Here is a 27803-nt window from a genome sequence, read left to right on the forward strand (position 1 = left end):
AAGACTTCTTGGAAGAATGTATATCTATGACTTGTGATCCTCAAAAACAATGTCTTCTCACTTGTACAGCGTGCCCCCTTGAGAGATAAAAAATGGATGACTTTCCAGAGCCCTGTAAGGGTCACTTGAAGAGAAAAGTTATAAAAGAGTGTTGGAGCAAATGTGGGTGCAATAAACAGTGCAGCAACCGGGTGGTGCAGAGAGGTGTAAATTGCAAATGACAGGTTTGCTTCATCCTAGTTGAAGATACTAAATTTTTATCCATATTATTATTATTATTATTATTATTATTATTATATTATTATTATTTATTATTATTATTATTATATTTTAATATTATTATTAATATATTATTATTATTTTTATTATTAAATATATTAAATACAAACCAGTTACAATTAAACCGGCTCAGTTACAAACCAACTGAAACCGGTCCAAATCCAACCGGAAACCCTAAATATTTGGGTTTCCAGTTAGGGTTCCCTAACCCTAATCTAGCCAGCCGCCAGCCGCCATCTTCAATCTCAACCGTTGGATCTGGTTTGATCCAACGGTCCATCATTTGCCAGAGGAAACCCTAGGGTATCTATACCCTAGGGACACGTCCACCGCCACCGCTGCTGCTTCCAGAAGCCCTCACCGCCTCCGCCCGCCACGTCCCGAATGATGCTTCCAGAAGATCAACGCCAGCCGTCCATGCAAGGCTACGGGGTGAGTCACCACTGGTAGTCCGGTGACTCACCGAGGCCCCGCTCTTCGGACCGGTCCGAGACGAACACCGGTGGTGGCTATAAAAGCCACCACCCACCTGCGAAAGAAAAAAAAAAGACAGAAACAGAGACCGCAGGAGAGACAGAAACCAAAAAAAAAAAAAACAGAGAAAGGAAAAAAAATAAGCTATACCAACGATCCCAGTCTACAACCACAGCAGTAAACCAAAGGAAAAGAGAAGAAGAAGACTTACCCTTGAAGCCTTTGTGGCCCTCGGAAGCCAAACGTTGCCAAACCGCCGTTTAAGAAGGTAGAACCCTTCGGTTTTGTTTAGATTTACTCCGATTAGGAGTCTTTTAGAGAAACAAAGACCGGAATCGGTCTTAGGTATTTGATCTACAATTTGGGGGTGTTTTTGGTGAATTCCGACCACCGTTACGGTGGCCGGCGGCGGTGGCCGGCGGCGGAGTACGGTGGCCTATGGCCGGTTTCCCTCCGGTGAGGGAAACCTAGAGAGAGAGAGAGAAATCTCTCTCAGTTTGAGAGAGAGAAAAAGAAAGGAGAAATGAGATGTTGGCCCGAAGGGCCAGCCAACCTAGGGTATTTATACCCTCTCTTAAACGGCGTCGTTTAAGGGAGGACCTGTGCGTAATTATAGAAAGGTTAAATCCTTTCCGCAGTCCTCTGAATTTTAAACTTTATATTTTAGTCACTGAACCTAATTTTAGATCTTTATAATTTGGTTCTTTAATTGTGGATTTATTTATTTTAGTCCTTTCTATTAATAATATTTAGGATAAATACGTATTTAATCCTTTAATTTTAATAAATAATATTTTAATCCCTAGCTTATATTTTTTTATTTATTGATCTAATATCCGAATTTTAGATGATTTTATTTTAGTCACTAAATAAATAAAAATAAAAAAATAACCTATTTAATCCCTATAGTTTTGATTAATTATGAATTAGATTTTTAATTTATATTTTACTGCAATTTAGTCATTTATTTTTATTTAATTTATTTTATTGTTTTTAAATATATTGTTTAATAGAATTATTTTTTATATTGTTAAATATTTTTGATATATATTCATAAATATATATAATAAATATTAACTTTTAAAATATTTATTTTTAATATCAAAGAAAAGGACAGTCTTAATACAACTGGATGTCCTATCCTGATATTTTAAAATTAAACAATTATTTAAATTAATATTTATCAATATCAAAGAAAAAGAGCTGTCTTAAGGTACCTAGAAGTTCTTTTCGGATATTTTTAATAAAAAATTTTTTATATAATTTTGAAATAATAGAATTATAAATTAAATATATTTTTGAATTTTTAAATTTTAATATAGAGACAATTTATAATTAAAAAGTACCAATTTGGGCGTTGTAGGGGTGCTAATCCTTCCCTAAACGTAACCGACCACGAACCCCTTTTTATTAAAAGAACAAATTTTTGGTTTAAAACGCAGATCAGTTCATTTTTTTAATTGATGTTTCTTAAAACTCTTTTAAAAAATAATTTTTAGGTATTCGACCTACCTGATCCAAGGTCGATGGCGACTCACAAATATTTTCAAAATTATTTATTAACATTAATTTCCCCCCCAAAATTTATATTTCGTGCCCGGACGAAAACCGGTTACGACAGCTTGGCGACTCTGCTGGGGACCCTGGTCAAACTTTAAAAATCGATTATAATTTGTCTCTATTAATAAAAAATTAAAAATTCATATATTTAATTTTTAATTCTTTCTTTTAAATTTTTTTTTTTATTATTTTTTTAATATGTTTATTTTATTTGCAAGTATTTTATTTCAGTATTATTTTTATGTCAAAGGTTTGAACATTTCTCCTCACACAACACTTGCATTGCATTACATAAAGCTCTATAATTGAGTTGTCCCTTTTAAGTGGAAGTGAAAGCGACGTCTTCGTGAGAATTTATTCTCCGTGTCAGACCTAGCAAGTAACTTTCGGGGTTCATATGCCTATGTCTTCGTGAGAATTTATTCTTCGTGTCAGGCATAGAGAAATGTATCCCCTCGAATTGAACTCGATTCACTTTAGTCTGTAATGGACTAGGATTGAGGGTTAGCAACCCAAGGGGGCACTAACAAGGACAATTCGGGTACCTTTACTCCTAGTTCTGAAACCCTGCATATAAAAAACCTTAGAAACTCTTCCATCAGAAGTCATGCCGAAATTTTGTCCAAATAGGTGTACACAGGAGAAATGAATTATGTCTTTCCTGTTAATTTATTTTACATGTTTATTTAAATTATTTAGAAAAGCATGTTTAAATTAAATATAACTGTTATTATCCTTTAAACTAACTTATTTTTTTTGTGTTCATTAATTTTCTGTTTGCATTGCATCATACAGGATAAAAGACATTGATCCTTGTGTTAATAGTCTCATTGGAAAACCTTCATCCATGGATAAAAAGGGTTCAAGTCAAGTAATTCTAAACTCAGAAGTAAGACAGTGGGGCTGAAGATTTACAAAGACAAGAAGGAGATAGTCTGCCAGATGATTATGTATCTGACTTGGCCAGTTGCTTCAGTTTCACTAAAAAGAAATGATCTGCAAGATTTGCGAGGTATTTGGGAAAGTTGGGATTCAAACAAAAAATTGCAGTTTTATCAGACTTACGGAGATATCCCATATCTGCTCTATGTAGAAGTTGATGATGAATTACTCCGAGCCCTAGTTCAATTCTGGAATCCAGGGTACAATTGCTTCACTTTCAATAAGGAGGACTTGGTCCCTACTATTGAAGAATACACAACTTTGTTACATATCGAAGGGGCTTTGGAGAATCGAATCTATTCAAAGTCAATTAAAACTCAACCCTTCCGAGTTAAATTAGCAAAGATTGCCGGGGTACGAGAAGAATGGGTAGCGGCCCGTACAAAACAAAAAGGCGAAAGCGAAGCATTGCTTGGACCAACATTAGAGAACTTATTCAGAGCCATCCAGATATTAAAGTACGATTCGATCTATTTGCTCTGGGTATATAGGTATGGTCATCTTCCCAAAAGTATTGGGATATATTGAAGCTGCAGTGGTAACTTGTTTGAACAATACCAAAGAAGATTAATCCTGTTTCTGCAATCCTAGCAGAGACCTTCAGATCATTAAATGCTTGCAGAAGGTTAGGAGGTGGACGATTCTCAGGGTGTACTCAGTTGTTATATGTTTGGATCCGTAGTCATTTCTGGAGAACAGAAAAGGTTTCATACCGACGCTTTAATACGGATTATTCACCATTAAAGGAATTTCTGGAGCAGGAATGGCCGAAAGAAATAAAAAAAATATGTGATTATGCCTTTCGAAATTTGCAAAGCAATGACGTTGTTTGGCGAGCCCCGTGGCAAATACAAAGGGAATTCATTTACAGATGTGGTGATTACAACTGGATAATGTTGCTCGGATTATGGGGAGGAAATTGCTCCACTTCTGGTTATAAGACAATATGAAGGTCGTCAATTTATACCTGTCACTGCTGGACTACAGTCATCTGAGTTTGCATTCCACAGCAAAAATTATAAAAGAAACATCATGGAAGCCGTTACAGCTTGGAAAACAACTTTTTGTATCCGAGCTAAAGCAGCAAAAGAAATGCTAACTCCTGATTATGAAGAATGGAGATCTGTCAGGAAAAATGAAAATATTCCTCTACCAGATCAAAATGAGGATATTTCTATGGATGATCGCATCAAGGTGGTTCCATCAGAGATTGAAATCCTGAGAGCTGAGTTTGAAGCAGAAAGAGATGGCTGGACGAAAGAATTAGAACAAATGAGACAAGATAAAGCTATGTTGGGGGTTGACATTGACTTTCATTCGTCACAATGTGCAATGTTGAGAAAAGATAAAGAAAAAGGTGAGGATGAGTACAGAGCCTTACAGAAAGATTACCAGGAGTTATATAAATCCCGAAAAGCATCAGGACCCAGTCAATCGACGGTACAGATGACCAGAGAATTGAATATTGAAAAAAGACGAGTTGAAGAGTTGAAAGGAAAGAATATTGTCTACTCAAAAACCTGGAAAAAGGAAAGCAAAAATGGAAGATTTCGAGGTTGACGAGAGAGCGAATTATAAAACACAAGGCTGAACACCGTGAGATCATGAATGAAATGCAAAGAAAGAGATCGAGCAAAGATTAGAAGAGATGAAGAATGACATCTTTGTTAAATTTGAAGCGAGAAAAATAGCATGTTCAGGGATTTGAATCTGAGATGAACCAGTTGATTGCTGAACTTGAAATCAGAAGCCAAAAGATGGAAGAATCCAATGTTGAAAAAGAAAATGGGAGCTGGAAAGGAAAAATTTCAATACCAGACTTGAGGTAGAACAGAGATGGCTAGCAATTGGATGCAAAGATGCAGAAACAAAGATGTTCAAATCCAGAAGCTTAATCAAGAACGCAAGAAGCTCGAACAAACTTGAAGAGGATTTGGATCAGTCTAAAACAAAACTCAGAGTTTAATGCTTACATTTTGCAACTGGAAGAATCATTGTTTCAAGAAAAGGTTCGTCTAGGACCTAATGATCTCAAAAGAAGTAATGAGGAAATGCTTCACTGCGAAGACGCATTAGAGATCTTGAAAAAATTCTGCACAATTGTCAAGTCAGAATCACTGAGTTAGAGCAAACTCTTGAAGGAACAACTGAACGATGGCAAAAGTCAACTGAGTTGTCGAAAGAAGTGAAGAAAGAAGCATATGGTGTTCGAGGCCATGGTACAATGAGCGAGGTTGCCAGTATGTTGGGGGAACTAGCTGTTGAAGCCGAAATAATTGAGCATCAAGTTGATCCAGTTTCTAAGTGCGGAAAGAAGGTGTCATGGTTAATGAAAGAAATTATAGAGCTTAATAGGAAAGCTATGCCTTATTGTAGTTCTGAACTATTATAAAGAAACTTTGTATGCCGATGAAAGTGTTCTATGACAGTTAACTTTTTGGATCAATGTTTTTTCATACATGCATTTTGCATACATTCATTCATTTCATAATTTCCGCTATGAAATTATTTTTTATTTATTAAGTTAAAATTATTAATTAAAAATTTGAAAAAATAATATTAAAAGATTTTTCAATCGCAGTTACTCTGGCCAAAGAGAAATACTACATCACTACGGTACTAGACAAGCCATTAAGAGAATTATGGAGGTAAATACAGCGTATTGAGGAACATCATAAAGAACAAGAAGAAATGAGAATGAAGTTGGAAAAAATTGAAGCCAGCATTGCAAATTCACAAGACAGTATGATGAAGAAGATAGAGGACATGTTTAAAAGGCAGGCTATCAGTGGAAAAATGCAGGAAAATCCTGTATCTTTTGACCAAGAACCCATACCCTCTAGGTTTTCCACAGAATCAATTTATCACTCTGGTACTACCCCTATACAAATCAATGCTCGTACATCTGCATTACAAGAAGTCAAATCACATGAAGATCAACAAGTGGATCCTGCATCTTCAAGCAAAAATCCACTTATATCAGATGTGAAAATAGGGGATCTTAATACTGATCAGTTGATCCCAGATTTAAATGAGCTGAATGAGAAACAAAAAGTAAATGAAGAGCTGACTAGACAGATCAAGAGCTTAGAAGAACGAATGAAATCCGTAGAAATAACTGAATCATTCTATGGATTTGATGCTAGTGAGCTGAGTTTGGTTCCAGACTTAATCCTCCCTATCAAGTTTAAAGCTCCCGAATTTGATAAATATAACGGTACTACATGCCCTTCATCCCACATTACTATGTTTTGTCGAAGAATGGCAGGATATGTGAAAGACGAGAAATTGTTAATTCACTGCTTCCAGGATAGTTTGACAGGACCGGCTTTAAAATGGTATACTCAATTGACCAAAGCCAACATTAGATCCTGGAAAGATTTGGCTAAAGCATTTTTAGAGCAGTACCGCCATGTAACAGACATGGTCCCTGATAGATGGACTCTACAGAATTTGGAGAAAAAGAATAATGAAACATTCAGACAGTATGCCCAGAGATGGCGTGACACTGCGGCCCAAGTTCACCTTTGTCAGAAAAAGAGGCCACAGTGATGTTTGTCCATACATTGAAGGCTCCTTATTTAAAACCATCTAATGGGGAATGCAACCAGAAATTTTGCAGATTTGGTCATTTCTGGAGAATTAATTGAAAATGTCTTGAAAAGTGGCAAGATTGAATCGAATGATGGGATCTAGTTCCAAAAGACCTACATACCGGAAAAAGGAGAATGAGGTCAACAATGCCAATTCTTACAGCAAAATTCATCGAAAAGTGTTACAATAACCCAGCCAAGGTTAAGAAAGAGGAAATAAACACAATCGAGCAGAGTCTAGAGGATCTCGAAAAGAAATGAAAGGTTGTCTTTTACACCTTTACCAGACGTATGCAGAGATCTATGATTCGCTGTTAAAGCAGATGTACGACTTATCCCGGTTCCCATGCAACCACCATTCCCTCCTTGGTATGATACAAAAGCACACTGTGTTTATCATGAAGGATTACAGGACATTCTATTGAAAACTGTCTAGCATTTAAAGGGTGGTTCAAAATTTGATCAACACTGGGAAGTTGGAATTCAATACACCATCTGCATCAAGTCATCCATTGCCAAATCATGGAGATAAAAACGTGAATGCAATTCAGGAAGAGAACAAAAAGAAAGCAAAGACTGACATTTCTGAAATTAATCTCCATTTGTTTGGATATTCCAACAGCTTTCTTTAGCCGGTATAATTCCACAACAATTCAGGCCAGAGCAGAATGAAGGCAAGAATTATTGTGAATATCATCAGGAGAAAGGACATAAAATCCAACTATGTCCTGAGTTTAGAAACTTGGTGCAAAAATTGATGAACAATAGAGAAATAGAATTCTTTGAAGAAGAACCCGGGAAAAAAGAAAATGATGTTTGCTCATCAGAGGATTCTAAACCAATCAAAGAATAATGATCCTGTGATCATTAATGTGAAATCATCCACGTTGATTCCGGCACCAATAGGCCAAAAGTAGTTATTACCACTCCTCTACCATTTCCATATAAAGAACCGCAGGGTACCTTGGAATTACTACCAATGTTTCAATGGTAGGAGGATCTGATTCTCTAATAAAACAAAGAGAAAACACAAAGTCTGAGTACAACATCGACATCTGAAGCGTGAGCGAGGTCGGTTTCTTTACAAGAGTGGGAGATGTTACTCTCCCGAAACATCCAATGCTTCAGAACAAGTGAAAGCAAAAGGAAAAGCTGTGGCAATACCTCAGAAAGTATTTGAAGATGAATCCCTTCCAGCATTCAATGAGCCTGTGACAGAAAAGCAAGCTCAAGAATTTTTGAAGTTCTTGAAACATAGTGAGTATAGTGTGGTTGAACAACTCCAAACAACAGGCGAGAATTTCTATTCTTGATCTTTTGATGATTCAGAAGCGCATAGGAATGCTTTGATGAAAATCCTCAATCAGACATTTATCCCCGAAGATATATCCCTCAATAAAAATTGACAGAATTGTGGGGACATATAGCGCGACAATTACATAACCTTCACAGATGATGAAATACAGAAGGCGGAATGGGGTCAGTAAAAGCTTTAAACATCACGACACATTGTCATGGTCATGTGTTGCCAGGAGTATTGATTGACAATGGGTCTGCCTCAATTTGATGCCTTTAGTTACACTTCAAAGAATGCCTCTGGATCAATCACACATGAAGTATCAGATGTGGTACGAGCCTTTGATGGTACCCAAAAAGAAGTGCTTGGGAAAATGGAAATACCGTTGTTAATTGGACCAGTCGTGTACAGTATTGACTTTTGTTGATGGACATACACCACATATAATTGTCTATTAGGGAGGCCATGGATTCATTCAGCAGGAGCCGTTCCTTCTTCATTACATCAGAAATTGAAATTGTGATGGACAACTCATATGCGTCAGTGCTGAAGAAGAAATCATTGCGTCTGTAACAAGCGATGTTCCATATATCGACACCAATGATGAGGCTCTTGAATGCTCTTTTCGAGCTCTTGAATTTGTAAATGCAACCTTTATTGCAGAAGGAAGCAAAATTCCATATCCCAAATTGTCCAATTGCACCAAGATGACGGTACAACAAACTTTAGGCATCGGAGCTAAAGCTGGGAGAGGTCTAGGAAAGAATCTTCAAGGGATTTCATTTCCCATCAGTATAAAGATGAAAAAAAGACCGTTTTGGGCTGGGGTTTAAGCCCAATCTTCAGCAAAGAACAAAGATGAAAAGAAGATGTGAAGACAGAAAGGCAAATTGAAAGGAGGAGAAATCCTTTGGAAACACATGTCTTTCCCACAGTTAAGGACAACATTCAGATCAGGGGGAACAATTAATGTGGAACAGCAACTTGTTGAAGCCTTTAAAGAAGAAAAGTTGATGAAAGACCAAGACATAGTTGAAGAAGATATGAATGGATTATTTATCAACATGATCGCGAATAACAACAAGACTGGCAAGTATTTGGATATGATTCGACCATGCCTTCCTGAAGAAACACTCGCCAATTGGACCACTGAAGATCTTCCTATAGTTTTAATATTAATGCAGAGTAATATTCAGAACTAATCTTTATGTTTAGCTCAAAAATATGAAAACTTTTGTTATCTTGTAAAAGAAAATGTTAAATATAAGAAATTTTCTTTAAAATTTTCAGATGGCAATCATTCTTTACATTATTACATTTTACATTTCATAAATTTACTATATTCTTTCGGAAATGTTCCGATTTAAATTTGCAGGTGTCACAGTGTTAATAGCATGTGTATTCCTAAATTTAATCCAGTGATAAATTTAGAGCAGCCTATATGTCTGGAAGAAATCAATGGTTGTGAAGATGAACTGGAATGTGATTCCTACTGAACTATTAAGATTGGTAGAAAAAGAAGACAAACAAATTCTACCCCACAAAGAAAGGTTGAGACTGTGAATTTGGGAACAGATGAAGACAGAAAAGAGGTGAAAATTGGTACCACTCTGACAGTCCATATAAAACAAGAATTGATAAATCTCCTTCAAGAGTTCAAAGATATATTTGCCTGGTCCTATCAAGATATGCCTGGTTTGAGCATATATAGTGATACACAAGCTTCCAATCAATCCAGAATATAAACCGGTCCAACAAAAGCTCAGAAGAATGAGGCCAGAATGTTGTTGCAAATCAAAGAAGAAGTGATGAAACAAATCAATGCAGGTTTCCTACAGGCATCTAAATACCCAGAATGGGTAGCCAACATTGTCCCGTACCAAAGAAGAATGGGAAGGTTCGAATGTGTGTGGATTACAGAGATCTCAACAAAGCTAGTCCGAAAGATAGTTTTCCATTACCCCACATAGATACATTGGTGGACAATACTGCAGGACACGCATGGTTTTCATTTATGGATGGTTTTAGGATATAATCAGATAAAAATCCTGAAGACATGGAAAAACAACATTTATAACCATGTGGGGCACATTCTGTTATAAAGTGATGCCATTTGGATTGAAAAATGCAGGGGCAACATATCAAAGAGCCATGGTAACTTTGTTTCATGAATGATGCACAAAGAGATTGAAGTATATGTAGATGACATGATTGCCAAATCCAGAACGGAAGAAGAACATATTCAAAATCTGAGGAAGCTTTTTCAGAGATTGAAGAAATATCAATTAAAGCTTAACCCCGCAAAATGCACTTTTGGGGTAACTTCCGGAAACTTTGGGATTTGTGGTCAGCAAAAAAGGAATCGAGATTGATCCAGATAAAGTCAAAGCAATTCAAGATCTTCCACCACCCAACACAAAAAAAAAGTTCGAGGCTTTTTGGGGAGATAAATTATATATCTCGTTTCATTTCTCAATTGACTGACAAATGTGATCCAGTGTTCAAATTACTTCGAAAGAACAACCCTGAAGTGGAATGAAGAATGTCAGGAAACTTTGGATATTATTAAGAAATATTTATCCAATGCCCCAATTTTAGTATCACCAATGCCTGATAGACCATTAATTCTCTATTTGACGGTCTTCGAAATTCGATGGGATGTGTACTAGGGCAGCATGATGAATCAGGAAGGAAAGAAAAGCTATTATTATCTGAGCAAGAAATTTACTGATTGTGAAGTTCGGTATCCACCAATACAAAATTATGTTGTGCCTTGGTGTGGGCTACTCGAAGACTCAGACAATATATGTACCATACTACTTGGTTGATATCCAAACTTGATCCTTTAAAGTTCTTAATGGAATCACCAGCTTGACAGGCAGAATGGGATGGCAGATGTTATTATCTGAGTTTGACATTATCTATGTCAACCAAAAAGCGATAAAAGGAAGTGTCATAGCTGATTTTCTGGCTAGTCGTGTATCAAATGATTATCAGCCTTTGAACTTCAATTTTCCAGATGAAGATTTGTTGTGCATATCCATGAATGAAGAAGTCAGAACATGATGAATTTGCAACTTGGAAGCTTTATTTTGATGGAGCATCTAATGCTTTGGGACGAGGAATCGGGGCAGTGTAATTCTCCTGATAATGTTTATTATCCATTTACAAGTAGACTGGAGTTCTTTTGCACCAATAACATGGCGGAATATGAAGCTTGTGTCATGGGATTAAAAGCAGCTATAGAAAAAAAATCAAATTTCTCAAGATATATGGAGATTCACGTTAGTGGTGTATCAATTGCGAGGAGAATGGGAAACAAAATCCTAAATTGTTAGAATACCGAAATTTACCCTCGAATTAGTGAAAGAATTTGAGAAAGTTACATTCAATTATCTCCCTCGGGAAGAAAATCAAATGGCAGACGCTTTGGCTACATTAGCTGCAATGTTTCAAGCAACTAAGAAAGTTGATATGATGCCAATCAAGATGCAAGTATATGAAATTCCTGCACATTGTTATAGTGTGGAAGAAGAGGTAGATGGTAACCATGGTATCATGATATTCTGCAATATATCAAAAATCAAAGTTATCCACCAAATGCATCAGAAATTGATAAAAGAACCTTGAGAAGAATGGCTGCTGGATTTTCTTGATGGAGAGATTATGTATAGAAGAAGCAGTGATCAAATGCTATTGAGATGTTTAAATACCAGCGAAGCTCGAAACGTCATTGAAGAAGTACACAGTGGAATATGTGGAACACATGCAAATGGTCTTTCCATGGCCAGAAAAATAATGAGATATGGATACTATTGGGCTACCATGTACACAGATTGCATTGATTATGCAAGGAAATGTCATAAATGCCAGATATATGCAGACAAGATTCATGTACCCCCATCTCCTTACATGTAATGACAGCACCCTGGCCATTTTCTATGTGGGGAATAGATGTCATTGGGGCAATCACACCAAAAGCATCGAATGGACATTGTTTCCTTGTGGCAATTGATATTTTACTAAATGGGTGAAGCTGCTTATACCAATATTAAGAGATCCACAGTCTGCAAGTTCATAAAGAAAGAGATAGTTTGCCGGTATGGTCTACCAGAAAGGATCATTACAGATAATGCTCTGAACCTGAACAACAAAATGATGACCGAACTTTGTGCACAGTTTAAGATCAAACATGCAAATTCAGTAGCATATCGTCCAAAGATGAATGGGGCAGTTGAAGCAGCAAATAAAAACATCAAGAGAATCATTACAAAGACTACTGAAACCTCAAAGATTGGCACGAGAAGTTACCTTTGCTCTATGCATACCGAACTACTGTTCGAACATCTACTGGGGCAACACCGTTTCTTTAGTCTACGGAATGGAAGCAGTCTTACCAATTGAAGTTGAGATTCCATCTTCGAATATTGAGAGAAATAAAATTGGATGAATCTGAATGGATCCAAGCTAGATTTGATCAATTGAACCTTATTGAGGAGAAAAGATTGAAAGCTATTGCCATGGACAGATGTATCAGAAACGGATGATAAAGTCTCATGACAAAAAGTACATCCAAGAGAATTCCAAGAGAATGATCTAGTACTAAAAAGATCTTGCCTATACATAAAGATTTCCGTGGGAAATGGATGCCTAATTGGGAAGGGCCATACATTGTGAAAAGGCCTTTTCGGAGGAGCATTGATTGGCAGAAATGGATGGAAAATTCTGAAAAATCCAATAAATTCAGATTCTGTCAAGAAATATTATGCTTGAAGAAAAAAAAAGAAAGAAGAAAAAAAAAAAAAAAAAAGAAAAAGAAGAGAAAGAAAAGAAAAGAAAAGAAAGGAAAAGAAGAAAGAAAAAGAAAAAAAGGGGTCAAGGTGAAAACCCGCAAAGGGCATCTTGTAACCAAAGGAAGGATTGAGTTGAAACTGAAAAGGCGGCTCAAATGTAGGTTGATATTAGGCATCTGGCAATTGAACTCTCTTAAGATTTTGCTGGTTTGGAAGAAGCTTCACATCTACAAGCATTTTGACAACGATTGAGATCTTCCAGACAAAGGCTTACATCATTACTCTAAGTTGTATCAACTGGATTAATTTAGAAACTTATGCTCATAATTTGTTGAGACATTTGAATTTTTTATTATTATGTTTGCCAGAACTTGAATACAATTTTATCTATTTCAAGTTCAAATTATTGAGATTAATTTATTTTGGAAATTCAATTTATTCTTTTCTATTGAATTCATAATTTGAAATAAATTAAAGATTCTGAATATCATTTATGTTAATACTTTAAATACATGGAATACAAATAGGCAAATCATCACTAGCTTAAAGTCATGAACATCAGATTGTTACAAGTGGTGATACCGACAACAAGGTCGAATCCGCCAAATCTACTCATCAATTGTTCCAACCGATCACCATTCAGTTCTTGCACATCTGTTTGAAAAAATACTAAGATAAAAGTCAACCTTTGAAGCATGATTCCAACAAAAAGAAACAAGACATTGATATCATGGGAAACATGTTTCTATACAGATCCTTGTATATGGTTTTTAGGAAACTTAGAGCATTCCACCTCAGCAGGTTCAAGTGGAGTAACTTTATTCCTTCCAACCCATACTAGATTCCATTTTCAGCACTCATCAAGAATACTCTGGACACTCGAAGGTGGCTCATGTCATAGGCTTCAAAAGCCTACAGATCCTTTCTGTCAATTCGGCACTTCCTGAATATGTTTATAAACAATTCAACCTTTTATATGTGCTCAATAGCATCTTTGAAAGTGTTCTTTGAGTTATCTGATCTGGTTAGAAGAACATAGCATCTTCTGGAAGTGTTCTTTGAGTTATCTGATCTGGTTAGAAGAAATAGCATCTTCTGAAAGTTCTTTGAGTTATTGATCTGGTTAGAAGAACTAGCATCTTCTGGAAGTGTTCTTTGAGATCTGATCTGGTTAGACAGAACATAGCATCTTCTGGAAGTGTTCTTGAGTTATCTGATCTGGTTAGACAGAACATAGCATCTTGGAAGTGTTCTTTGAGTTATCTGATCTGGTTAGAAGAAATAGCATCTTCTGGAAGGTTCTTGAGTTATCTGATCTGGTTAGAAGAACATAGCATCTTCTGGAAGTGTTCTTGAGTTATCTGATCTGGTTAGAAGAATAGCATCTTCTGGAAGTGTTCTTTGAGTTATCTGATCTGGTTAGAAGAATATAGCATCTTCTGGAAGGTTCTTGAGTTATCTGATCTGGTTAGAAGAACATAGCATCTCTGGAAGTGTTCTTTGAGTTATGATCTGGTTAGAAGAACATAGCATCTTCTGGAAGTGTTCTTTGAGTTATCTGATCTGATGGACAGAATCAAGCATTTAATTTGGAGATGAATTGCCAATAGCATCTTCTGAAAGTGTCTTTGAGTTATTTGATCGAAAAAGGCATCAGCAGCCTTAGTCATTTGATCCGATGAGCTGTATCAGAATCAACATGTTGCTGAATGCAAGCTTTCAAGAGTTTGTCAAGGATAGATTTGATTGAAGAAGAAAGATTATTGGGTTTACAATTGAAGAAATACTCAGTTCACCAATTGAAATCAAATAACTTAACATTCATGCATATTTTAGGTGTTTACAAATAGGTGCATTTTCATTTTTATTCTTGTTGAATTTTTAACAGGATTTCAAAGATTTTAGCAAGATTCAAATTCATCATTTGATGGATCATCATTACAGAGAAAGTCATAATGAGAAGAACTCATCTGAAGAAGGAAGAAGAAGTTATAATGAGAAGAACTTGTTCAACCTTTGCTTGAATTCATCACTTGATCAACATTTCCAGAGAAAGTTCATAATGAGAAGAACTCATCTGAAGAAGGAAGAAGAAGTTCATAATGAGAAGAACTTGTTCAACCTTTGCCTGAATCCATCATTTGGTGGATCATCTTTTCCAGAGAAAGTTCATAATGAGAAGAATCATCTGAAGAAGGAAGAAGAAGTTCATAATGAGAAGAACTTGTTCAACTTTTTGTTTAAATTCATCATTTGATGGATCAACATTTCCAGAGAAAGTTCATAATGAGAAGAACTCGTCATCTGAAGAAGGAAGAAGAAGTTCATAATGAGAAGAACTTGTTCAACCTTTTGCTTGAATTCATCATTTGGTGGATCATCTTTTCCAGAGAAAGTTCATAATGAGAAGAACTCATCTGAAGAAGGAAGAAGAAGTTCATAATGAGAAGAACTTGTTCAACTTTTTGTTTAAATTCATCATTTGATGGATCAACATTTCCAGAGAAAGTTCATAATGAGAAGAACTCGTCATCTGAAGAAGGAAGAAGAAGTTCATAATGAGAAGAACTTGTTCAACCTTTTGCTTGAATTCATCACTTGATGGATCAACATTTCCAGAGAAAGTTCATAATGAGAAGAACTCATCTGAAGAAGGAAGAAGAAGTTCATAATGAGAAGAATTTGTTCAACCTTTTGCCTGAATCATTTGGTGGATCATCTTTTCCAGAGAAAGTTCATAATGAGAAGAACTCATCTGAAGAAGGAAGAAGAAGTTCATAATGAGAAGAACTTGTTCAACTTTTGTTTAAATTCTCATTTGATGGACATGGCCAAAGAAAGTTCATGAATGAGAAGAACTCATCTGAGAAGGAAGAAGAAGTTCATAATGAGAAGAGCTTGTTCAACCTTTGTTTGATATCATCTGAAGAAAGAAGAGAAAGTTCATAATGAGAAGAACTCATCAAGAGTTATTCAACTTTTGAATGACTCTATCACAGAAAGGAGGTCATCATCATCCCCAGCAGAGGTCATAATAAGAAGAACTTATTTGGAGAGAGAGAAGAATTTATTCAATATCTCCATCATGATCAAAGTAAAGTCAAATGGATAAAATTTTATTCTTTTTATCTTTGCCTATTCTTGTTAACACAAGAATGAGCAAAGAGGGGCAGCTGAAGATACTAAATTTATCCATATTATATATTTTATTATTATATTATTATTATATTTATATATATTATTATTATATTATATTATTATTATATTATTAATATTAATTATTTTTTATTATTAAATATATTAAATACAAACCAGTTACAATTAAACCGGCTCAGTTACAAACCAACTGAAACGGTCCAATCCAACCGGAAACCCAAATATTTGGGTTTCCAGTTAGGGTTCCCTAACCCTCTAGCCAGCCGCCAGCCGCCATCTTCAATCTCAAACGTTGGATCTGGTTTGATCCAACGGTACATCATTTGCCAGAGGAAACTAGGGTATCTATACCCTAGGGACGTCCCACCGCCGCGTGCTTCCAGAAGCCCTCACCGCCTCCGCCGCTGCCAAGTCCCGAATGATGCTTCCAGAAGATCAACGCAGCCGTCCATGCAAGGCTACGGGTGAGTCACCACTGGTAGTCCGGTGACTCACCGAGGCCCCGCTCTTCGGACCGGTCCGAGACGAACACCCGGTGGGGCTATAAAAGCCACCACCACCTGCGAAAGAAAAAAAAAAGACAGAAACAGAGACCGCAGGAGAGACAGAAACCAAAAAAAAAAAAAAAAAAAGAGAAGGAAAAAAAAAAATAAGCTATACCAACGATCCCAGTCTACAACACAGCAGTAAACCAAAGGAAAAGAGAAGAAGAAGACTTACCCTTGAAGCCTTGTGGCCCTCGGAAGCCAAACGTTGCCAAACCGCCGTTTAAGAAGGTAGAACCTTCGGTTTTGTTTAGATTACTCCGATTAGGAGTCTTTAGAGAAAACAAAGACCGGAATCGGTCTTAGGGTATTTAGATCTACAATTTGGGGGTGTTTTGGTGAATTCCGACCACCGTTACGGTGGCCGGCGGCGGTGGCCGGCGGCGGAGTACGGTGGCCTATGGCTGCGGTTTCCTCCGGTGAGGGAACCTAGAGAGAGGCGAGAGAGAAATCTCTCTCAGTTTGAGAGAGAGAAGAAAGAAGGAGAAATGAGATGTTGGCCCGAAGGGCCAGCCAACCTAGGGTTATACCCTCTCTTAAACGGCGTCGTTTAAGGAGAGGACCTGTGCGTAATTATAGAAAGGTTAAATCCTTTCCGCAGTCCTGAATTTTAAACTTTATATTTTAGTCACTGAACCTAATTTTAGATCTTATAATTTGGTTCTTTAATTGTGGATTATTTATTTTAGTCCTTTCTATTAATATATTTAGGATAAATACGTATTAATCCTTAATTTTAATAATAATATTTTAATCCCTAGCTTATTTTTTATTTATTGAATCTAATATCCGAATTTAGATGATTTTATTTTAGTCACTAAATAAATAAAATAAAAAAATAACCTATTTAATCCCATAGTTTGATTAATTATGAATTAGATTTTTTTAATTTTATTTACTGCAATTTAGTCATTTATTTTATATTTGTTAATTTAATTTTATTTTGTTTAGTTTTATATATGTTTTATATTGTTTTAATATATTGTTTTATATTATTCTTATTATGTGTTAAATTTTTGATATATAAATATATATATAAATATTAACTTTTAAAAATTTATTTTTAATATCAAAGAAAAGGACAGTCTAATACAACTGGATGTCCTATCCTGATATTTTAAAATTAAACAATATTATTTAAATTAATATTTATCAATATCAAAGAAAAAGAGCTGTCTTAAGGTACCTAGAAGTTCTTTTCGGATATTTTTAAATAAAAAATATTTTTTATATAATTTTGAAATAATAGAATTATAAATTAAATATATTTTTGAATTTTTAAAATTTTAATACTAGAGACAATTTATAATTAAAAAGTACCAATTTTGGGCGTTGTAGGGGTGCTAATCATTCCCTAAACGTAACCGACCACGAACCCCTTTTTATTATTAAAAAGAACAAATTTTTGGTTATAAAACGCAGATCAGTTCATTTTTTTAATTGATGTTTTCTTAAAACTCTTTTAAAAAATAATTTTTAGGTATTCGACCTACCTGATCCAAAAGGTCGATGGCGACTCACAAATTATTTTCAAAATTATTTATTAACATTAATTTCCCCACCAAAATTTAATATTTCGTGCCCGGACGAAAACCGGTTACGACACTAGTCTCGTAAAATTTCTGGTCCTTGTTATCTTAAGTTTCTTTCAAGATTAAGACATCACCCTTTGAATTTGCTTTTGTAAACCCATGTCTTATGTGACTAGTTTTCTCTGAACGTTAGGTGTTTTTGACACCTGATGGAAGGGGTTGGGGTCTAAGAACTCTAGAGAAGCTTCCCAAAGGTGCTTTTGGTTGTGAGTTTGTTGGAAAAATACTCACCATCTCTGAGTTGTATGCAAGGAACAGAGAGAAACATACATCTCCAGTCCTGCTGGATGCTAACTGGGTATTGAAGGGAGTTCCTAAGGATGAAGAAGCCCTCTGTTTGGATGCCACATGTTATGGAAATGTTGCTAGGTTTATCAATCATAGGTAATTGTATGTATGCATGTATGTTGTATATTAGACTTTTTGTGCCCCCATTTCTTATGTGTTCAAAAAAATTTCAATTGCTTATTTGCTTGTGCATCTGTGATGTGTGTTTTTGTGACATTAGTAATAGACTTTGATGACATCAAGAAGTTTCCATAGATGGTTTAAGCTGGTTGATTAGTTGAATTTTCTTTCTGTACAAACATTAGTTGAGATATTAGATTAGGATATGTGAAGAGGTCACCTGCAACATTAACATGATTTCCATGATTGAGGTTTTGTTTTAATTACCGTTATGGTTAAGGTACATGATGAAAAATGTATAGGAATATCTGAGCAACTTGATTAAGCTGAGATTAAAGATATCTGATTCTGTTTTTCTTATGTTACTAGATGCTTAGATGCAACCTTGATTGAGATTCCTGTTGAAGTGGAGACTCCAGATATTCATTACTATCACGTATGAACGTTCTCCCCCATTGTCCTATTTGTTTGCTGGCTTAAATTCTATCAGTAGAAAGTCTAATTGAGCATTTATTGGATGCAGTTCGCCTTCTTCACAACAAGAGATGTTAATCCACTTGAAGAGTTGACTTGGGTGAGTGATTAGTCATAAGTTGAATTGTTCTGAAACTTGTAGTTGCTATTTGTTGCATTTTATAAGATTAAGAAGAAAAAATGGAAGTAATGATCAGATTGTTGATTTTGCCCGAGAAAAGATGGACTTTTATGTTTCAAGTGTTTTGAGAAGAAAACTGGGTATCACTATTCATGTATTATTGTATAGTCTATCCTGTTAAAATGCTACGCATTTTTTTGATGCAGGATTATGGCATTGACTTTGATGATCTTGATCATCCTGTCAAGACGTTCCAGTGCAGATGTGGCAGTAAGTTTTCCAGGAACATGAAACGCTCAACTAGTAAGTAATTTGGTCATGTAGAATCTGTAGTTGATTGAAATAGGCAGCAATCTGCATGAGGACACTTTCAAGATATCCGTACCGATTATCTTCTTTTCTGGTACAGGGTCTAAATTTGCAACGAGATGAGCTGGATTTTGGCCATGGAAACGTTTTGCCGTTTTTGATTTACAATGTTTCCCCCCTTCTGATCTACTTTGGGGAATATATATAGAACCTAGTTTTATTCAAGTTAATGGGCTTGTTTGAATTGACTGATTCGGTCATTAGTTCTCGATACAATCGGGTTTTTTCTGATTCGATTTGAAGAACACTACAATATCCGATTTGGATTATTTGATTAATTGACTGGCGGTTAAACCCCAAAAAGGAGAGACAAATAAATAGTGGTAGAATATTTCAGATGATTTCTGCTTGGATGAATATATATTTACTGTTAAAAGTACATATTATACAACTATACATGTCATAGGACTCCATTTAGGCAACACACTGCACCTTTTGATCCTCCGGTGACATTGATTCCCTGTCGTGGGGTCTGGAGAGGGATTCATGGTCGCAGCCAGAGGGCAGAACAGGTCGAATGCTGCCAGGGTTCAATGGAAAAAGTATCCGGTAATAACCGTCCATAATTGCCGGAAAATTGCAAGTAGCAGCAACCTTTGGAATCTGATAAACAAGAAAAAATATATTTAGTTTTACTCTGCACATTTCAGGATGCTCTATACTCTATTGGTAGCAGAAGGGCAACTATGGATTTCAGAGTAATTGTCTGATGGCAACTGCTTCCCTGGGTTGTTTAAGGTTTTCCAGAAATTATATAAACACACTGTTGGTTTGTTATTGGTACCTGATAAATGTCGCGCATATAACCATGAAGATTCGGAAACTCCAGCAGCTTCTTCTTGGTGCATTTGAACAGGACATTGTAGACAACATCAAACCTAATCAATGTCGTAAACAAACAAATATCCGCAAGAGTCAATCTGTCTCCACACAGGTACCTTGAACCACCCAGATGATCATCCATCTTATCCAGAGTATTAAACAAACCACTCACTGCAACATCATATGCCTCTTGACTTTGGGCAAACCCACATCTACAACACATCATCTCAATTTATATAAACATTCAAAGATTAACAACAATTCAAGTTTCAGTTTTTACCTGTAAACCCCATTATTAACATTGGGGTAAATTACTCGATTCCACTCTTCTATCTCCCCTTGTAGCTCCACCGGTGAGAGATCCAAACCCGGGTTCTGGGCCAACCCGTTTAGACCCAAATTGAAGAACTCGATGATATCGTAACTCTCATTGCAGATTACCTCTTTCTGGTCCACGTCCCATAGCATTGGCACCGTGGCCCGCCCGTTGTTCCCGCCTTTCTTCAGCCCATAAACCTCCTTCAAGTTCCGGCATCCGTTAATCTTATCCCTGGTTGGAACAAGGGTACCATCGTCTCTACTCTTGTCTTGGAAGGAGAAATCGCCGAATTCCCAAGAGCCGTCGAGGCCGGGGGCTGCGATGGAGACGGGGATGGCTTCTTCGAGGCCTTTGAGTGACCGGACGATTAGGGTCCGGTGGGCCCACGGGCATGGTAGGCCAACGTAGAGGTGGAGTTTGGTGGCTGTTGGGAATTGGCGGGAGAGGCGGAACTTCGAGGGAGGCCTGGTGTAACCGCCGGAGGGATCCGAGGGAGCCAATTGGGACATCATGAGCTTCCACGTGGATGTCCACGCTGTACGGACGGTGGAGATTAGGAGCCCTGGAGGGAGGGAGGGACCCCATAGGAGCTTGGAAATGTTGTTGATTAGATTGAGACCATTGTTGTTGCTGCTGATGGTGGTGGTGGTTTTGCTGTTATCGTCAAAGGACATCCTAGGGCTGACGTGGCATGCCGATTTGAAGGAAGTTTTGGGTGGCGTGTGAAACCGGAGGTGACAACTGGGGAGTGAAATGCACTGCATTACTTCGTTTGTTCCTTTTTTTTTCAATGTTCTGTGCAACTGTTTAATGCTTATCTCTTCTCTTCCAGTGGGAGATGAAGGGTGGAATTGTAAATTCCAATACTTTTTGCATTACTTTTGAATAAAACGCTGCGTTCTAACTTTTGAATAAAATTTGGGTTTATTCATATGTATGCAGATAATGCTGGTGTCATTGTCAATCCTAAGGGAGAAATGAAAGGTGAACTATCTCACTCATCTTCTTCATTCTATTTCGTACTATCCAAGTAGAATAACCACGTCTGTTGAATTGTGGGGGTTCAATGCTGAAGTTTTGCTGTTCATGTTGCTTTTAGCTATGTTCAAATGAATATCTGGTTCACTTGCTCTTACAGTATCAAATGCGAAATCAAGTTAACATGGGTGACACTGATCATTCACTATAAGGATTCTAATTTCTGCTCCTTAATTGACATAGAACCTGAGAAATGTCATTACTGGTTCTAGATGGTTTCCCAAAACATAAGTACATAACTTGAAAAGATGATGGTTTTTTCTGCATTTGTGGCGGCCATAGATGTAATGAAATTTGTTAGGATGGTTTTATCAATGCATTTATTATTGGTTTGCAGTTTTCTGGTGGAAAGTGATATGTTCTTTGATTTGATTATTGAAACTTATTTGGGATCTTTGATTTGGTGTTTTCCAGGATCTGCTATCACTGGTCCCATTGGGAAGGAGTGTGCTGATCTGTGGCCTAGAATTGCAAGTGCTGCCAATGCTATTGTCTGAACTCTGAAAGATTTTCATGGTTTCATTTTCCATTGTAGTTTTGATATCATCTTTCAACTTATTTGAATTTCCCATTTAACATGTATCCATATTTTCAAATCTCTTTCATGATGCTACTGTTTTGTCATGCTTCCCTCAATCTTTTTCTACTTATTTAGAATCAACATAGCCCCTTCGACTGCAGGAATCCGTCCTGAAATAGAAGATTGGGATTGGAACAATTATCAGTCAAAAGACAAACATGATTGCAATTATAAAGTTGACAATGACATTTACTACCAAAAAAGGGTTTAAAAGCTAAAACAATTACTCACTGGTGCCTAGACTGTAAGGCCCCCTTAGAATGACTAGCTGCTAATTTCTTGCGGAACTGGAACCTGACAATCCAGCTTATTAACCATGTACAAACGTTTAGAAGCAAAGGTCATCTTCCCATCATAACTTATAATGCCACCACTCCAAAGCTATAAACATCGCATTTATCCATCAGCCGCATGGTGAGTGCCAATTCTAAAAATTCCAGGTAACCAAAAGAAAAAAAAAACTTCAAGCCTTGTTGTGTGATTCAATCAGTTAAGTGAAATAAGAATGCAGAAATTGTATTGCTAACCTGGTGCCATGTAGCCAATGGATCCCACAACAGCGGTCCATTTGGATGAATTTGGATCCAACAATTTTGCAGTCCCGATATCTGAAAGCTTTGGCTCAAATCCAGCTTCCAAGAACACATTACTCGAAGATATGTCTCGGTGTATGATTGGCGGAGTACGGTCATGATGCAAGTAAGCAATTGCATGAGCCAATCTTGCACAAGCTTCACCCTTTTAGCCCAGCCAAGCTCAACTCCCCCTTCTTCTCCATACAACACACTTCTTTTTCTATGTTCTCAAAAACCAAGTACACAAGTCCCCTATGAGAACAAAACCCGTGTAGCTTGATAATGTTTCGATGCCTAATTTCTGTTAGCATAAGGATTTCATTCACAAAGCTTTGGTGATTGATGACTTGAACATCTGCGGAGTCCGATATGTGGAGTCTTTTAACTGCAACTACATGACCCGTAGGCAATAATGCTTTGTAAACACTGCCTGATCCTCCTTTCCCAATGCAGTACTTTTCATTGAAATCCTCAGTTGCTTTTACTAGATCCCCAAATCTAAAGAAACTCTTTTTTTTTATCCATATAGGCTTGGAATTTTCGAACTGTCTACCTTCTGCTCCCTCATCTGGTCGATTTCTTCGGTGATGACATGTGAAAATTGCAACCAAAACTGATGCTAATATGCCAAAGACAGGAAGAACTACGTGAAGAACCTTCAAGGTATGCATTATCGAGTTCTTTCTGGTTGAAACTGAATTGCAAGGAGGAAGTCCTTTGATGTTTCCACACAATCCCGGGTTTCCAATGAAGGCTTCTTGGGAAGCATTCTGGAATGGACCAGCAACAGGAATCGAGCCCATCAGCTCATTGTAAGAGAAATCAAACGAACCGAGACTGATTATTTGGAGCAATGTCGTTGGGATTTCACCAGAGAGATTGTTATGTGAAAGATTAAGATTCTCCACTGAAATAAGTCTCCCCAACTCTGGAGGGATTTGTCCTGAAAATGAATTGCTGCTGAGACCTAATGAATACTGAAGAACAACCAAGCTCCCTAACTCACCTGGAATGTCACCAGATAAATTGTTATGGTTCAATTCTAGCTCAATAACTTATTACAATTCCCAAGCCCTTCTGGTGTTGTTCTGCTTAAGCTGTTTTCGGACAAATCTAAGTATTGAAGCTCTGTTAGACTACCAATGTTTCGAGGTATTGATCCTGACAGATGATTCTGGCTCAAATTGAGGTTAAACAACATTGTCAGATTTCCAAGCTCAGTAGGAATGGTCCCAGTCAACTTGTTTGATCCCTAGTTTAGCACCTGCAGCTGTGTCAACTTTCCGAGCTCTGCTGGTATTTTACCCGAGTTTCAATTCTGTTCCATCTGTAGATTGGTAAGGATTTTGCATTCTCCCCACTCGGGCAAGATTTCTCCAATGAATTGATTGTCACTCAAGTCAATATAATCAAGATTTGGATGAACTCCAAATGCATTTGTAATGTTACCGGTAAATCGGTTTCCATCTAGACGAACTCTGACTAATCCACTGCAGTTTCTCAAGCAAGCCGGCAATGACCCTGAGAGGTTGTTGCCATTAACCGTAAATTCCAAAAGAGCAAAGGCACTGCACAATTCAGGAGGCAATTCCCCAGATAAGCTGTTATTGGCAAATTTGACATAAGCCAACTGAGGAATGTATCTCCCAAAATCCTGAGGAATTCTACCGGAGAAATTATTGCTAAGCAATGAAAAGTCTTGTAAATTAGTGAGCCAAGAAATGGTCTCAGGCAACTCACCATACAGTCAGTTCAAGGCTAAGTCTAAAGAGGCGATCGATGTCAAGTTACCTATCTCTTCTGGAATTGTGCCTTCAGAATCATTTTTCATACAGATGCAAGACCTGCAGGTTTTTCAGACCCCATATTGTCAGAGGAATTGGACCAGAAAGCTTGTTACTGCAAGGATTAAATATATGAGATTCTTCAAGCTGCCTATTTCGGATGGAATTGGTCCGGATAGTGTGTTGTTATACAAAAAGAGGAGTTTTTGTCAACAAGCCAATTTCTGGAGGATTCTTTCCAGTGAAAGAGTTGGATTGGAGTTGCAACGAGAACAAGTTGGTCCAGTTAGAGATAAGAGATGGTTGAATCTCACCTGAAAGGGAATTATCAGACAATCCCATCTCTGATATTTTGGTGAGATTGGACAATGACAATAGTAGTTCCCCGGTAAGTCGATTCTCGGCCAAGGCCAGAAAAGTGAGATTAGAGCAAGAACCAAGCTCAAAAGGAATTGTGGAATTGAAGCCATTGGTATGAAGATCGAGTATCTTGAGCTTTTTGAGTTGGCCTAAAGATGATGGAATCTTTCCCTCAAATGAATTTTCAAACAATTCCAAGGTTTCAAGATCAGAAAGGAAGCCTATACTCTCAGGGATTGAACAATTTAACTTATTGGTTGCTAGATGGAGGTTTATGAGCTTGGAAAGCTTGGAAATGTTTGGTGACAGTGGTCCCTGGAACAAATTATTTGAGAGATTCAGATACTGAAGCTGACTCAAATTGGTGAAAACTGGCTCTGGTATTGTCCCTGTCAGATTGTTCACCGACAAGTCGAGGAAAGTCAAATTCCAACAATCTGGTATGAAACCAGGAAACCCCAAATGAAGTGAATTGTTTGCTGGAGTGAGGTATCTTAACAATGGCATGGCTAAGAAGACCAGTCAGGTGAGTCCAACTTGTTCCAGCCAAGGTCTAAGTATCACAATTTTTGAAGAGTGCTTACTTATTAAGGGATTGCACCATTGAGATTGTTGTTTAACAGGCTGAGATATTGAAACTCCGGCAGTTGTCCGAGCACCGACGGTATGTTGCCCTCGAAAGAATTGTTGCTCGTTGAACAAGCTTGGACAGACTACCGATGGCGACCAGTATCGGTCCATTCAGACTGTTTTTCTTGACATCAAAGCGTGTGAGATTGACAAACTGCATGAAGTCAAACCCTGTGAGCGTTCCACTGATGTTTGAACTCAACAGTTTTATTTCAGACACCATTCCGTTATTGTCACAGACAACTGAAGGCCAGTTGCAGAGGTTGTTAATGTTTTGCAGGGACCAAGGTTCAAGAGTATCGAGGAGTAAAGCAAACTGTTTTTCCTTTGAACAAGGGCTTCCCCCTGAGATCTTGCTGAAGAAGTAATCATCAAAGGGTGTAAGAAATGAAACAGAAGATGGAAAACAAAAACGGTAAGCTTTTTAACAGCCGACATATTTAGTTTTCTTTCAGTTCTATATCTGTTCCATTGTTATTGATTAACTCTCATTTATAACAGCAGCTAGTGACTGGGATTTCAGCAACGAAAAGGTAAGCCTTCATCTAATTGGTCTCATATTAACATATAATATTTTGGGGTTGTTAAAACAGATTCGATCTAACCAAAGTTTGTCTGGAACTGTGAATTATATGCGCAAGTTCTAAGTAGCAGAAATGGAAAATTCTAAGTTTCTAGATTCACTTGAACCATGTGTTTTTTAGTTAATTAGTTATGACCAACACAGTAGACTTGGAACATCTTTGACTAACCATATTTGTCCGTAATCTGGTAACTGACATATTAACAAATTTTATTTTTCATTTTACTAAGTATGACTAAAGCAGTTTTCTAATCCTTTTTAACTACTGTACTTAAAAGACTATTTATCAAAGGTGTAAAATGTTGGATCGTTGTGCTTGGTCTTTGACTGTAGAGGTGGCAAACGGGTCATCCGGATCGGGTTTAGGTCAGGTTGTTTCGGGTCGTGTTATTTCGGGTCTAAATTGTATTCGGTTTATTTTTTCAGGTCGGATCGGATTTGGTTCAGATCTAGTTCGGGTGTACAGTAAATCGGGTCGTGTCAAGTATAGGGTCGGGTCAATTTTTGGGTCGGTTGATTATTGGATAGGTTGTTTTTCGGTTCGGACCAATATCAAATCAGTTGATTTTTGGGTCGGATTAATATCGATTTGGTTGATTTTTGGGTCGGGTTAACACCATATTGTTTAGATTTTGGGCCGGGTCAATATCAGATCGGTTGGTTTTCGGTTTGGGTCAACGTTTAGATCATGTCAACTCGGGTTGAATTGGTTATGAATCTAATCAAGTATATATATATAATTATTGATATATTCTTGTAAAAAATATGTTTTCTTATTTGTTAATCTTGTTATTTTGGGCTTAATTTCAATTCTCAATCATTCAATATTTTGAATTAAACTATCATTTATAGATAATAAATCGATAATTTGACACAAATATAAACCCATAATGCGTGTTAGAACTTGACATCAAAATTTTATATTGGTCTTGTATGAAAAGTTTATCTATTTGATAAAGAAATACTTTTTTCATTAAATTTTTTATTTCTAATTATAAATTTAATATTTTTATTAAAAAATTTAAAAAATAATACATAATTTTATTTGTTAAGTTTTAGTAGTAACATAAGTAAATTTTATATTATTTGTATTATAAATATAATATTATTTACTTTATTTGAGTTGTTTTCTATTATTTTTATTATAAATCTAATAATTTTTATTACAAGTAAAATAAGTAAACTTAATTTGTTATTGTTTTCAATATTACAATAAGATTATTATTTTTATATTCCTCTTATGTAACATAAGTAATCTTTCTATTATTTTTATTATAAATCTAATATTTTTATTACAAGTAAGATAAGTAAATTTTATTTGTTATTGTTTTCAATCTTACAATAAGATTCTTACTTTCAGTTTGGGTTAATTTTCGTTCGGATTGCTTTCAGGTTGAGTTAAATTCGGTTCAGGTTGCTTTTGAATCTTGATAAAATTTGGTTCGGATTTCTTTCGGTTCGGGTTAATTTTAGTTCGGGTTGCTTTCAATTTGGGTTAATTTCGGTTCG

At 36.5% G+C, this 27803-nt stretch overlaps 1 protein-coding gene and 2 pseudogenes across 1 annotated transcript; 1 reads left to right on the forward strand and 2 right to left on the reverse strand.

Annotated features, from left to right (window-relative positions):
* Positions 1–49: 49 nt before the first annotated feature.
* On the forward strand, positions 50–19716 carry LOC120183155 (annotated as a pseudogene).
* A 205-nt stretch (positions 19717–19921) lies between these two features.
* On the reverse strand, positions 19922–21540 carry LOC120183154 (glutathionyl-hydroquinone reductase YqjG-like). The gene is made up of 3 exons (XM_039187910.1): positions 20706–21540; positions 20388–20637; positions 19922–20206 (listed from the first exon to the last, which is right to left on the reverse strand). Exons 1-3 carry the CDS (start codon positions 21506–21508, stop codon positions 20018–20020), a joined length of 1242 nt encoding a protein of 413 aa, XP_039043841.1. The 5' UTR covers positions 21509–21540; the 3' UTR covers positions 19922–20017.
* Positions 21541–22703: 1163 nt separating this feature from the next.
* Positions 22704–26353, reverse strand: LOC120183012 (annotated as a pseudogene).
* Positions 26354–27803: the final 1450 nt, after the last annotated feature.

The sequence above is a fragment of the Hibiscus syriacus genome, unplaced genomic scaffold, assembly GCF_006381635.1.
Source record: "Hibiscus syriacus cultivar Baekdansim isolate YM2019G1 unplaced genomic scaffold, ASM638163v2 tig00112738_pilon, whole genome shotgun sequence".
Lineage (NCBI taxonomy): Eukaryota > Viridiplantae > Streptophyta > Magnoliopsida > Malvales > Malvaceae > Hibiscus > Hibiscus syriacus.

Coding starts and splice junctions, on each gene's coding strand:
- LOC120183154 (XM_039187910.1), bottom strand. CDS start 21,508: ATGCAGTGCATTTCACTCCCCAGTTGTCACCTCCGGTTTCACACGCCA. Junction 20,638..20,705: donor GTTAATAATGGGGTTTACAG/GTAAAAACTGAA, acceptor GATGTGTTGTAG/ATGTGGGTTTGCCCAAAGTC. Junction 20,207..20,387: donor ATATGCGCGACATTTATCAG/GTACCAATAACA, acceptor CTTGTTTATCAG/ATTCCAAAGGTTGCTGCTAC.